We start from the raw sequence: 14,278 nt of genomic DNA, 5'->3' as shown, positions 1-14,278 counted from the left end.
GAAACACTCTGCCCTGTCCATGCTTCCTTGAGCAGGCCCCAGCCGCCACCTTCTGACCAGCTTCTTTGACAGAGCAGTGACAACTTCCACCACCCATCTCTCATCTCATTTCTTTCACTTCTTAAGTTCATTTCCTATTGCACACCCTCTGCTTTGTGCTGTTCATCTTTCCATCTTTAGGCTTTAACTCTCTGAGCGTGAAAGCTCTAGAGAGAAGAATCCAGAAGCAGATCCCTTTCCCTGGCACTTCATGCACCCAGCTCTGCCCACTTATCTGACCTCATTCCCATCCCTCTCCCTAGCCTACAGTGCCCCAGCCACGTGCCCTTCTTTGCCAGCACGTGCCAAGCTCACACCTGCTTCAAGGTCATGCCATCTGCTATCTCTTTCCCAGAATGTTCTCTCCACAGACCTTTGCTCCATCTCAGGTCTGTTTAAAAGGCACCTCCCCACCTCTCCTAAATCCCCAACACCTGACCCTGGCTGACTTTCTTCTTGGCATGCATCAGTACTTGTAATTTTATAACTTATCTCCTTGTTTATTATCTCTCTAGAGATTATATACTGGAGTATAATCTCAATGAAGGCAGATACACTTTCTAAATTACAGCATCTCCAGCACTAGAATAGCATATGACATGTAAAAGGCACCCAAAAAACATTCGTTGAACAAATACATTCATATAATGTAATCATATAACCAATTTCCATAATTGATTACCTATAAACCAACAGAAAAGGGATTATTGCGACAAAGCCCTAGAAGAGAACCACACCACACTAGTAGTTAACAATGACCTCTACTACTGGACACCTGCAGGCACCTGCTGTCTACAAATTCTGAATTTGTACTCCAGATTATGTACCTATGTCAAAATTAACAGAGCCCACTTCTCTGGGACAGCCCCTTTCAAATTGCTTTCGGATATGTCACCTGATTCCTGTAACAGTTGACAACAGTTCTCACCCAGCTTCAGTGCAAGAAGCCACACCACGCAGTTATGGTGACATGTCCTACAGCTGAAGACAGGCTTCCCCGGCACATACTGTGATGGGCAAGGGCAGCGCTGTGTGCCCAGGTCCGTAGCGGGGGGACACTTACGCTCTCTGGAATTCTGGGATGCTGAAGATGGCCTGCATGACAGAACTCAGGTAGCAGCTGTTGCCCAGGTTCTTGAGACCCGTGTACCCAGGGCCATACATGGGCTTCAGCTTTGTCCCGGTCTCCTGGATCACTTCCCACTCGCTGACCCGCGGCTTGATGTCATTGTCCCGAAGCCCGTTCTCTGTCTGGGACAAAGTCATTGAAGGAAACCAACTTTAGTTGTATAATTATCACCCAAAGCTCACATCCCAAGAATTATTTCTAACAGCAATGGATATTCCTGCCCCTTTGTTCCCCAAGCTAAGCAGAAAAATCATCTAGTTAAAGAGATTGATGTAGTGATGGTGCACAAAACTGTCAATGTATTTAATGCCACAGACTGCACACTTAAAAATAGTTAAATTGGCGGGGCGCCTGGGTGGCTCAGTGAGTTAAAGCATCTGCTTCGGCTCAGGTCATGATCTCAGGGTTGTAGGATCGAGCCCCACATCAGGCTTTCTGCTCAGCAGGGAGCCTGCTTCCTCCTCTCTCTCTGCCTGCCTCTCTGCCTGCTTGTGATCTCTGTCTGTCAAATAAATAAATAAAATCTTTAAAAAAAATAGTTAAATTGGCAAATTTTATATTACGTATGCCTTTCCACAGTAAATACACACACACACACACACACACACACTCTTTAAAGATTTAAAAATGAAAGGGAAAAGAGACCGAGAGGAAAGAAGATAGGAGGAAGAAAGACAAACAGGAACGGAAAGAAGCTAGTAATTTCAAGGAAAAATACAGTGCAATCCAGCAAACAGAAAGGCAAGGCCACTGGACAGGAAAATGAAGGAAAATCATGTGCCTTGGAAGTGCCTTGAAATAGGAGGAAGGTTTAAAGAGGAGCAGAGAACATAAATTAAAGGGGGACATGAGTGAGAATGAGGAGACAGAGGGGAGGAGACCCTGAGGAGAGGGAGAAGGGCTGGGAGGGCCCGAGCACAGCACGCACACCGCAGCAGCTCCTCACAGGAACGGGCGTTACACAGTCATGATACCAGCTTAAAAACACAATATTAAATGAAGCAAAGCTCTCCCCATCAACGACAACATGTTGGCTTCTTCTTTCCACCCCCGAGCTCAGCTTCCCCTCCTGAAATTAATTAAAGTGATGTCGGTCACAGATAATTTTAAAGGTCATCTTCCAGTACCTTCTCGCCTCAGTGAACAAGGAGTGATTCATGCAACTCTCCATCAAAACAGACAGAAATTTCAGAAGTAAACTCCAACTAAAACAAATGGTACTTTTGACGAGATGCCATTTTTATTATAACATAAAAAAAAATTTAGGCTGGTAGCCAAAAGAAAATGCTAATTAATTAAATTCAAGAAGTGAAGGCAAACATTAAAACCTGAAACCTATAAAAGATTCCTGTTACAGCAATTACATATTAAAGAAACTAAAGGGTTCCCTCCCAGCAAGGTAAGAATACAGACAAAGTAGACCTCCTTACCCCATGCATATGAAGCATATCGATTCCAAAATGCGCTAAGTGCTTGGCCAAATGAGGATCCAAAACAGGTTCCTCTTCTTGAAAAGAATAAACATCTACAAGGTGAAGAGAAAACAAGGAACGAGATCTTTAATCAAGTCCTTCAATATTCAACATGTATCTATTGAGCTCTCACTGTGCACCGGGCTTGGGGTACTTCGGTGAATAAAGCCAACAAAAACCTCCTGTGAGTTACACTCAACTGGAGGAAAGACAGATGATCAACAACAAACATAATTAATAGGTCCATTTTGTAATTATACCCATATGTCAATTTTTTACTTTTAGAAAGTTAATTTTTTAAAGGTATTCTAAAACAAAAAAAAAAAATGAGAAAGCAGTGTCTAAAGTTAAAATAATTGAAATTAGACCAGTGTCCATGCCTAACAATTGATTTTATAACCAAAACCACACTGACATAACAACAGTGCAGGAGGAGGGAAGGGTGGGGGAGGAGAGAGTGGCACCACCTACCGTGGAAGGGAGAGCCTGTGAGGGGACAGAGGGGACACAGAGGCACTCAGGAGCACCTGAATAGCTGGAGTGAGGTGTTAGGTCCAAGACAAAACAAAATTCTGCCTGTGGAATCCTCCACAGCCTCAGACCTGTCAGCTCGCCAGCTCCCACCTCCCACCTGCCCCTTCATCCCTTCTTTCCAACACTTGTGTCCGCCCCAGTGGACTCAGTGAAGACTGTTCAGTACATCCCAAATGTGTCCACCCCGTAGCACACACAGCAAATGAGGGTGCACATGGCCCAGCAGGGTAACTCGGGCGGTTCCTGGCCCACCAGTTCCAGGGCCTGAGGGATTGGCATCTTGGCCTTCTTGGCAAATCCCCGCAGAAGCTATGGAGTCCATCACCTTGTATGTCCTTACACAGTAGTGCAGTGTGGGGGAGGGGACAGATATCTTCAGGCCCATTTTGCAGATGAGGAAAAGAGGCTCACAAGGTTCAGTCATTTGCCTCAAACCCCACAGGTGGCCCAGAACTTAGGTATCCAGGCCCCTCACCCAGTCCTTTTTCTTCTACACCAGACTATTTCTTTAGCTCTCTCAGAAGACTCGGAGACTTGATGAAGCACCATTCCAAGCCCTTAATTGGAAGGGAGAGTCAAAAACCCCAATTTCTTCACTCCTAAATTGGAAAAACAAAATCTATTACAGGGAAAATAGATATCAAGATAGCAGGGGTTCCTGGGTGTCTCAGTCAGTTGAGTGTCCCATCCTTGGTTTTGGCTGAGGTCATGATCTTCGGTGGTAGGACTGGGACCCAGGTTGGGCTCCACGCTGGGTGTGAAGTCTGCTTGAAATTCTCTCTTCCTCTGCCTCTCCCACTTATGTTCTCTTTCTCTCTCTCTCTAGAATAAGTAAATAAGGGCACCTGGATGGCTAAGTCAGTTAAATGTCTACCTTCAGCTCAGGTCATTATCCTGGAGTCCCTGGATCAAGTCCTGCATCAGGCTCCCTGCTCAGTGCAGAATCTGTTTCTCCCTCTCCCTCTGCCCCTCCCCCTGCTCCTGCTCTCTCTCTCTCTCACTCTCTCCCAACTAAATAAATAAAATATTTTTTTAAAATAAAATAAAATAAGTAAGCAAATTTTTAAAAGGGAAAAAATAGCATTCTTCAGGACACTAAAAGATAGATTGTCCAATGATTTTCCTCCTCTTTGGAATAGCACCAGGAGGAAAAAAAAAATACACACACAACCTATTGTGATCTTCTGACCCAAATATGTGGATATGTGGAGATATGTGGAGACTCACTGCCACCAAAGGAAGTTAGTCTTTCTATTATTAAAAGATTAGATGTTGTATAGCTTTCTTGGCTGTCCCTCTGCCTCCAGGGGCCCATTTTAACTTGTAGATGAGCAGCCTTCCTTTATAGTCTTTCTTTAGTATAATTCAGTGCTCTCAAAAGCAAAAACAAAAGACAAAATCCCCAGCCCAATTAAGAAAAACTTAAGAATTTCCTAAGAAATTCTTAATAAATTAAGAAAAAGTTTAAATGCTAAAACCACCAACAAAAATCTTTAATAACTTGAAAGAAATACATAAATAATATTTTTTAATCTATGGCAAGTGACAAGAAAAATACCACTCAGATACTGACTGAATGTGAAAATGACATTCCCTAGGCACTTTAACTTTGGTTATTATTAACAATTGAAATAGTTTTGAAGACTTAAGACTTTAAGCCTCTAATTATTTGAGATTCATTAGAAAATAACAAAGTTGCCAGAGCTGAACAGTTGGCATTGGCCTAGGATTTTGAAATAAGTGAAAAACACACAACACTCTATAATTCTTAATTTGTTAGACTCATGGCATATTGAGAAATTAATGTTTCCTCCCTCCAGTCATTAACTGCTCCAAAGATGTGACATGATTTGGTCAGACACACAGTTATTTTTTTTACCCCAATGACAACAGTTGAATGAGTAACATACAAGAAATCTAAAAATGAACTGTGATCCTCGAATTTGGCAAGGATGAAGAACTTAAAAATGACATGTAGTCACAGAAAAAAAAAATGTGAAGTGGACTCAAGAAAGAGCACTGTAAGATGCTACTGAGCTGGTACAGGGGCCCCTGGGGCCAGGCAGGTTCACAGATTCTGTGGGCATCTCCAGAAGCTTCTCCTGCAATCACCAAGGCACTTAAGCTTCTTCTTAGGTAACCTAGTTTCACAACAGAAGAGCAAAACACCCTCTCCTATCTCTGTCCCTCCTCACTCCCTTCCTACCAAGAACCTCATCCTTGCTTTTGCCAAATCAATGTCTCCTCCCACAGAGGAAAGTTTTTATTTGTTTGTTTGTCTCGCGACCTGTTTCTTGGTTTGTTTGTCACTGTGCTCATGGAGACCCAAAATGGAATTTGATATGGGGGCCATTTTTATGACCCAGACCACCACCATGGCCTCGCCTAGATGGTCCAGACTCCTTGGAAGAACCGATTCTAAGTTGCAACCTCAAGATAAGTAGGAGGTCCTCACCAAACAGGTATATCTTTACTGGGGAGAAGGAAACCGGGATGATCAGATCACATTACCATTAAACAGTTGAGTCCACAACCTGCTTGGATTCCATGTTCACTAAGCGGTACTCTAAATATAAGTCAGCTCCCTGCAGGAAAGGAATGTACTGGTCAAGCCAACATCAACATCCCACTTACAGGCAGTTGTAGTTCTCACTATAACCTAAAAAATAAACACTTTCTCTCTTGCAAGTTGAATTAGCCTCAGTGAGCCGAGCAAATATGGAAATGAGACCGTTGGCAATGGTATCTTCACCAGGAGGTGGCCACCCGCCCCTGGACAGAGGGCACCCTGAGCTCCTGTGCCTCAATCTCCACAAGGCTCATCCTCAGACATTAAGGGAAACTATAGGCATGTTTTCATAAACTTATTTGGCTTTAAAACAAATGAGTTGTAGCTAGCCATCTATTAAACAGACTTTTAAAAAGTAACATAAAATTGATGTATCCCATAAACTAATATGATAATTAGACTGAAAATAATCATTAAAACCAACTCTGCACAAGACAAGCAGAAATCAAATCCGGATCTTTCTTCAAAAAGTGAAAATTATTTCAGGTGAATGAATTCAAGAACCCTCATCACAGGCTAGATGATCTACATTGCTGTTTGTTTTACACCTTCTATGATCAAAACAGGAATATTTATTCAAAAATCTCAATTATATAAGGAAAAGTTCTCTCTCCTCCCCTCCCTCCTCTACAAACAAACAAGCAAAACAAACCAAAAAAAAAAAAAAAAAAAAAAACCTTAACTATAGCAGATAATGAATTAATATCCTTAGCAGCTGAAGAGTTTTTTTTTAAACCAAGAAGGAACGCCTACACATAAGCCTACTAGAAAATCAACCTAAGAAACTCAAAAATAGAAGTACAAATTGACCAAAAGTACTATGAAAAATGTTCAGTCTCACTAGTAAAGCAAATGAAAACAAGATACCAGATTAGCAAGGGTTTTTAAAAACAATAAATACCCAAAGTTGTCAAAGATTTGCTGAAATGGGTATTCTAATACACTGTTAATGGGAATGTAAATTACTGTAACTCCTTAAAAGAGAAATTCAGTAACTGAAAATTTATTTTTTTATTGTGCTATGTTAGTCACCATACAGTACATTATTAGTTTTTGATGTAGTGTTCCATGATTCATTGTTTGTGTATAACACCCAGTGTTCCATGCAATCCATGCCCCCCTTAATACCTATCACTGGGCTACCCCATCCCCCCACTCCCCTCTCCTCTAAAACCCTCTGTTTGTTTCCTAAAGTCCATAGTCCCTCATGGTTCATCTGGCAACTGAAAATTTAAAAGGTGCAACCCTTTGTTCATAAAAATTGATCTTAAATATATTGTCAGACAAACATCCAAAGAGTTCCATATATACAAGGATGATCATCAGAATAGCAAAAAAATTATAACAACTAACAGGAGAAAAATTAAATGATTTATGGAACTATCGTGGGATACTAAAGAGTATTTAATAACATGGAAAATATATATATGCATGTATATTTAATGTTAAGTAGAAGAAAACAAGGAATAGACCTGTACACAGTGTGATTCCATTTTTGTAAAAATGTGGAGTAGGGGTAGTCTGGGTGGTTGTATAAGAATTGATCAAGGCCCTAAATCAGAAAACAAAACTGAAAGGAAATATCCAAATTGTGAGAAGTGATTTGACAAATGATATTACTGGTGATTTTTATTTATGTCTCTAAATTTTTCTGTTTTCTTAATATGTTACACTGAATATCTGCTCCTTGTGTAATCAAGGGGCAAAAATAACATGTTCCTTCCTTGAGCTGAAAGGAAAAAACTTTAGATGAAAAAAAGAAAAATGTCTAAATCATAGTTTGAAAATTAGTTTCATGCTCGAAAGAAAGCTTCTGGAAAATTAAAGACATGTAGCGAACAGAATTAACCCTTGCCTTTATTATTTGCGTACATTTAAATATAATCTAATTATTTAAATATGTACCAGTCAGTTTATTTAACAAAAGTATTCATGCCTACCACGTGTAAGATTTTATATGGAACCCAAAGATGAGTGAGACATAGCTCTGCCTTCAAACAACCAAAATTTTAAAACCAAGCCATGTATACAAATAATGGTAGTCTTAGGTTGTTCTGGGAACTGGGCTTCTAATAACTGGTCTTATCAAATCACTACAAAAACCAACACAGAAAGGAGATACATGCAGGGTACCTGGGTAGCGCAGTCAGGAGTCTGACTCTTGGTTTCTGCCCAGGTTGTGATCTCAGGGTCATGAGATCAAGCCCTGCGTCTGGTTCCATACTCAGGGTGGAGTCTGCTTGGGATTCTCTCTCCTTCTCCCTCTGCCTGCACCTCACCTCGCACCCCACAACCGCATAGTCACAAACACATGCGTACACGCTCCCTCTCTCTCTCTAAATGAATAAATCTTAAAACACACATACATTCAAATGATTCCCCCCCCTACAATGTTACCCACTAGAACTCCTATATTACAAACCCTTCCCTCTGTAGCCTTAGTTAGGATGGCTGCCTGGTACAGCATTCAACATAACGACCTGTAAGCAACCTGCCGTAACCCTCAGCCCAGCGGCGCGTCCTGACTTTCCTCCTCCGATCGTGGTACTCATAGGATTCACCCTGGACTGTGCGGAGGGTTATCCTCTTGCAGCTACTTATCTCTAAGGAGCTCAAAATCAGCCCACTAACTCCGGAAGCAGGAAGATTATCCAAAATGTGAGTCAAAAGAATCTTTACGTGGCCAAACGGTCAGCCCTCAAATACAAAATAGACGAAAAATTAGACAAGAAGTGTGCCATCGTTAGAGAAAATATCCTAGCCAATTAACTCTGAAGCAGGCTAATTCAGTCCGAGAAAGAGAACGGAAGAAAAGACGAATGTCTTGGTACGTCTCCTAAAAAAACATCTGACCTTAGAATAAAGAAAAAATAGAGACTAAAACTTGGAAAGATGAAGAAGACTGACCTAGATGTTGGTGTAGATCTATGCTTACTTGATAAATGTTTTCAATGATGCTTAGATGATGGATTCTTATGACCCTTGCTCAGCATTTAAGTTTCTCATTATTGATCCTGGTATTATTTCCCTTTTCCATCACAAAATGGTGATGCAAAGAATGGTGCAAACAAGGCCAAAAGTTAACATTTGAGAGCATATGGTGTGAGAACATAAAGAAAAAGAACAAATTCTGAAGCTGGCAATACAAGTAGGAACCAAGTCTAGTCCTTGGCCACCAGCCACTGTCAAGGACTCTGACACACAATATCCTTTAATATCCCCCTCCTTTATGACTCCATTTCTAAAATGATGCTAACTCCCATCATGAATTCTAGGGCTTCCCTCTACTGTTTTAATGCTGGACTTGATTATCCCTGCTCACTTCACAAGTCCTGGTTCCTACCCCTCTGTCCTCTTAGCCAAGAGATATATAGAAAGACAGTAAAAACAGGTAACAGTAGCAACCTACTCCTATTAAGGCCTTACTGTGCACACTGGGCTAAATGCTTTTGGTGCATCAACAGACCTGTGAGGGAGCTACCACAATCATCCTCCAGATGAGGAACATGAGGCTGAGAAGGATTTGAAGACTTGCCAGTAGGAGGCAGAATCAGGATTCAGACCTGAGCTGCATCCAGAGCCTACACCATCCAACCAGGAATGAAGGCACCATTTCAGTTAAGAGGAGCCACCGCAAGTTCCCAAAGCCAATAAAGGCACACTCACCTGCCCCATCAGGAGTGATGGTTCCCAGCTTCACGGCCAGAGGGTAGCCCATGTCTCTATAATGCTCCAACGCATGGCCGTTGCCTCCAGAGCTGTCAAAGAACCACTTCCCACACAGCACGGAGCCATCAGTCAGATTCAACCAGAGGTTTTCCCGCAGGTCACACCTGGCACACTTCCAACCACTGAAAGGTCAGGGAAGAGCAGTTAGGATCACTGGAACGCGAGGTATAGCTAGAAAACTAACATCCAAGGGGCGCCTGGGTGGCTCAGTGGGTTAAAGCCTCTGCCTTTGGCTCAGGTTATAATCTCAGGGCCTAAGATCGAGCCCCACATGGAGCTCTCTGCTCAGCAGGAAGCCTGCTTCCCCTCCTCTCTCTGCCTACTTGTGATCTCTATCTGTCAAATAAAATTTTTTATTTATAAAAATTATATATTTATATATATTTATATATATTTATTTATATATATATATATAAATTATATATTTATTTATAAAAATTTTTAAATAAAATCTTTAAAAAAAAAAAATGTTGAGTTCCCCTAGAAGCGGACTCTGAATGTAAAAGGTCTGAATGTAAATGGCTCGTATAGGAGGTGATCCCTGGAAGAAATGGAGGGAAGGAAGACTGGAAAGGGCAGGAAGCCAGTCCAGGTATGTCAACAAGCAGATGACCACCATGGGAAACTCGGACTCTGTATAGTTGGGGAGCTCCAGGAGACCGCCACTCAAGGAGTCAGGGTCCAGGATATTCATCCATCCGCACCAGTCACTGGTTGAGGGCTGTTCCAGGAGGACAGGAGGGAGCATTAACTCCGTGGCATTTCTCACTGTCCCATGCACAGGCCTACCTGGTCTCAGCAGGCAGAGAAAGCCCTCAAGCAAAGAGCACCTTCAAGCAGGTGCTTGCTGCTGAGAGCCGAGGGGTGGGGAATGAGCTCAGCGGTATGGACTGGCCATGCTCAGCCTCTACAAAGGTACAGATCTTTTTAGAAAGAATTGAGCTTAGTTTTAATCAGCAGCATCTGGTAAAAAGATACATAACTGCCGGTTCAGAGAAGGGGTAGAAGCATAAATATTCCTTTGGCCAGTTTTAAGGGGTAAAGTTCCATTTCACTATCTGACACTCACCTTGGAGGAATCCTGACTCCATTGTCCAACTGGGTAAGATTATTGGCATATTTGGATACTGGCAATTCATTTTCCCATGTGTCTGGGTCCTGCTTCCTATATGGAGATTTTGAGCTGAGAACCGCATCACAAGCAATTGTCACCTGTAATACAAACCCAGATGTTATGTGTAAAAACAACCTGAGAGGAAAGCAACTTCTAGATAGCAAGTTTAAAAGTTTATTAATAAATACAGCCTGATCCAAAAAAATTCAGACAGCAGTGACCATAAGAGCAAGATCTCAGTTAGCAGATTCCAGGACTTTCTCCATGAATCCAGCTCAATTTTGTTCCTAACCTGGAGTGTGCAGTATTGACAAGGATAGAAGATAGCAAGGAACCCAATCCAGTTTGTAAAGCCAAGCACAGGAGTCAGATTTAACTATTTCTTAGCAAGCACAGTGAAAAGTATTCGGTGAAGGATTTACAAGACTGAAATTAGCTACAGAAATGCCTAGGATTTACCCAAGTGAGTGTTTTCCTCTAACAAATATACACCCAGATATCCAATATCCTCAACTCATCACACAATGGCATGCGGTCAAGGGCATTTGAATGGAATGCAAGCAGCATGGCTCCATTTCTTAATCTGGTGCAAATGTGACCTTGGACAGGGACATGCCTAGGTGTCTCTGGCCAGATCAGTCGAGATCATGAGCAAATCTGTGATGTCCAGCTTGGCACCAACTGACCACAGGGGAAGGGGGTGCAAATTCTCTGCTTTCTCCTAAACCCAATTAATCCAGCACATATGCCTATCGCTACATTTGCTATTTGCTTAATGCTGTAACAATTATTCCTAACTGTCTTTAAAATCATATTCTGGTGGGAATGTAAAATGGGGCAGTGACTTTGGCAAACAGTTTGGCAGTTCCACAAATAGTTAAACTGAGCAATTCGACTCCTAGGTATATATCCAAGAAAAATGAGAACATGTGCCCATGCTAAAACTTACAAAAATGTCCATAGAAGCATTATTTAAAATAGCCAGAAAGCAGAAACTACCCTGATGCCCACTAACGACAAATGGATAAATAAAATGTCGCATGTCCCCACAATGAAATGTTATTCAGCAATAAGAAGGAATGAAGGCCTGATCCATGCTACAACGTGAATGAATCTTGAAAATACATGCTAAGTAAAAGAGGCCAACCACCAAGATGTACATATGTTGTATGATTCCATTTATATGCAATGTCTGGAACAGGCAAATCCAACGAGACAGAAAGTAGATTAGTGATTGCCAGAGGCTGGGAGGGATGACAGGTGGGGGGTGATGACAGTATTCCACAAGGAGATAGTGGCCATGGATGTCAAACTCCCAACACAAGAAAAGCCACTGGATGGTTTAAAAAGGTTTTTAAACCAAGGTTTGTATTCTACCTCGCTAACCCCCCGCACAATTAGCTGAGTTTCATGCAGAGTGATTTCCCCTAGGTAGGCCCAGAACTCTTTAATAAGAGACAGTGAGGGCTGCTCCCTCAGTTTCCTTCCCCTGCCCACCCAACCCCTGAGCAACTCCTCTCACTCCTACACCAAGAAGCTATTTGGAACCTTTCTCTTCTCAACTTCCGTCACACTCGTTTGGCCCCAGCCGCTAACACAGCTCACCCAGACAGCCACACAGCAGCCTCCCACAGTTCCTTTCCCCCACACCTGCCCCCTCCACTACATGGCAGCCAGACTGGTCTGCTGGGAATATCAGATCCTCTCCTGCTCCTGCTTAAAATTCTCCACGGTACTACCGATGGATGACATGGAGCAAGGCACCATCAGGAGTAAGGAAGAGGTCTCCACCCTCAAAAAGGTTATACTCCATGACACGCCAAACATCCATAAATATATCTAAACCTTTTTAAAAAGAGAGTCCCACTCACCTCTCACCAAAACCACTTTTATACAATTAGCCTTTCTTTTCAATTATCAAAATTCATCTCCCACTTCCTTCCAGGAATGCCTCTGGAAAACAGGGTTCAGGTCACCCCAAATCTTTCCTGATGCTCCAGGTTTGAGCTACCTGAACCCTTCCATGCTGTCTTAGCGCTTGGGCTGCACATCCTAAGCTTTTCAGTCTGGTCTGTTATTACAATCTTTTGGTTGCTACAACGACTGTCTCAATCCCTTCTCTGTCCTCCTCTGAATCTTCTCCACGATGCACAATAAGGTTGATCAAGATTTGAATACAATAGGGGCCCCTGGGTGGCTCAGTGGGTTAAAGACTCTGCCTTCGGCTCAGGTCATGACCCCAGGGTCCTGGGATAGAGCCCCGCATTGGGCTCTCTACTCAGCGGGGAGCCTGCTTCCTCCTCTCTCTCTCTCTCTGCCTGCCTCTCTGCCTACTTGTGATCTCTGTCAAATAAATAAAATCTTTAAAAAAAAAAAAAAAGATTTGAATACAATATTCTCTCTTTTCTTTGAAAAACATGTTGGTGACACTTAACAAAATTTCCTCAAACTTCCAGGCCACGACCAAACACTGATCTAGTGTTTTCAGAGTATCAGCTGAAACTGCTTAGCAATCCTTCGTATGGATCACAGCTGAAGATCAGGATCTGTTATCCTATAATTAGGCCATGAATTATCTTTCCCTGGATTGGTTGTCTTGAGCGAAGAGAAAAAAACTTGGTACTAGTCCTGGCTCCATCCCAGGCCTCACAGTCCTCAAATTCGGTAGTGTTCTGGAACGGACTCAAACTGGCTCACAGAACTGATGGTTAAATTTTTAAAAATTCTGCAAGATGGTTGTGAAACACAGACATTGTTGAAAATCAAATTATAAAAACACAATCAGGTAAAATGCTTATTTTTTAAAAAAGTAACAGATATTCAAAACTCTTCTCTTCCTGTTCTACTGTATCTTACGATTTTCAGTGTGCTCTTGAGGTTATTTACATGTACATTATGTGACCGGTGGGAATTTTATACAATGGGGTGCTGCTACACACTCTCTTTTCAACCCTGCTTCCAGAGACATCCTGTTAGCCTGAAATCAGCCATGGTGAGAATATTTACACCCCGGAAATCATCAAACGTTACAAAGCAGGCCTTTCCCCCAGGGAGCTGGATGCTAAATATTTACAAGCAGTTTCTGAAGTCTAAAATGAGGCACTGGATTTCAGGCTACAAGATCCCCACTGAGCTCCAAATGCTATGTCTCTGCAAACTTCACATCACTGAGAGGTGGTTTAACCTTCTGGTAGACTCCACAATGTTCCTATCTGAAACAGAATTTTTTCTGAGCTGAGACGCTCAAAAGATGAAGGAAGAGTCATCTGGTTGGGTGATTTTCAGCTCAATAATTTTTGTTATTCAAGAGCTTAAAAAAATTTTTTTGCGGGACACCTGGGTGGCTCAGTGAGTTAAGCCTCTGCCTTCAGCTCAGGTCAGGATCTCAGAGTCCTGGGATCGAGTACCGCATCACGCTCTCTGCTCCGCGGGGAGCCTGCTTCCCTCTCTCTCTCTCTGCCTGCCTCTCTGCCTACTTGTGATCGCTCTCTGTCAAATAAATAAATAAATTTTTAAAAAAAGTTTGCCTTTGGCTCAGGTCATGATCCCAGGGTCCTGGGATCAAGCCCCAGTTCCAGCTCCCTGCTCAGTCGGGAGATTCTTTTCCCACTCCCCCTGCTAGTCTCTAGCTCACTCTGGTGCGCACGCGCTCTCTCTCTCTCTCTCTCTCTCTCTCTCACACACACACACAC

The 14,278-nt window shown here is 42.4% G+C and overlaps 1 protein-coding gene across 3 annotated transcripts in view; it reads right to left on the bottom strand.

Moving 5' to 3' along the window:
* Positions 1 to 14,278, bottom strand: part of USP13 (ubiquitin specific peptidase 13) — a 111,609-nt gene that overhangs the window by 54,790 nt on the left and 42,541 nt on the right. For all 3 annotated transcript variants that reach the window (XM_047731115.1, XM_047731129.1, XM_047731123.1), the window contains 4 exons: positions 10,542 to 10,684; positions 9,410 to 9,594; positions 2,599 to 2,693; positions 1,103 to 1,290 (listed from right to left, as the gene is read on the bottom strand). In XM_047731115.1, the coding sequence (XP_047587071.1) occupies positions 1,103 to 1,290; positions 2,599 to 2,693; positions 9,410 to 9,594; positions 10,542 to 10,684 (611 nt within the window). The remainder of the gene's footprint in view (positions 1 to 1,102; positions 1,291 to 2,598; positions 2,694 to 9,409; positions 9,595 to 10,541; positions 10,685 to 14,278) is intronic.

The sequence above is a fragment of the Lutra lutra genome, chromosome 1, assembly GCF_902655055.1.
Source record: "Lutra lutra chromosome 1, mLutLut1.2, whole genome shotgun sequence".
Lineage (NCBI taxonomy): Eukaryota > Metazoa > Chordata > Mammalia > Carnivora > Mustelidae > Lutra > Lutra lutra.
The sequence above is the reverse complement of the archived record's forward strand: the minus strand, read 5'-3'. Positions and strand labels throughout refer to the sequence as shown.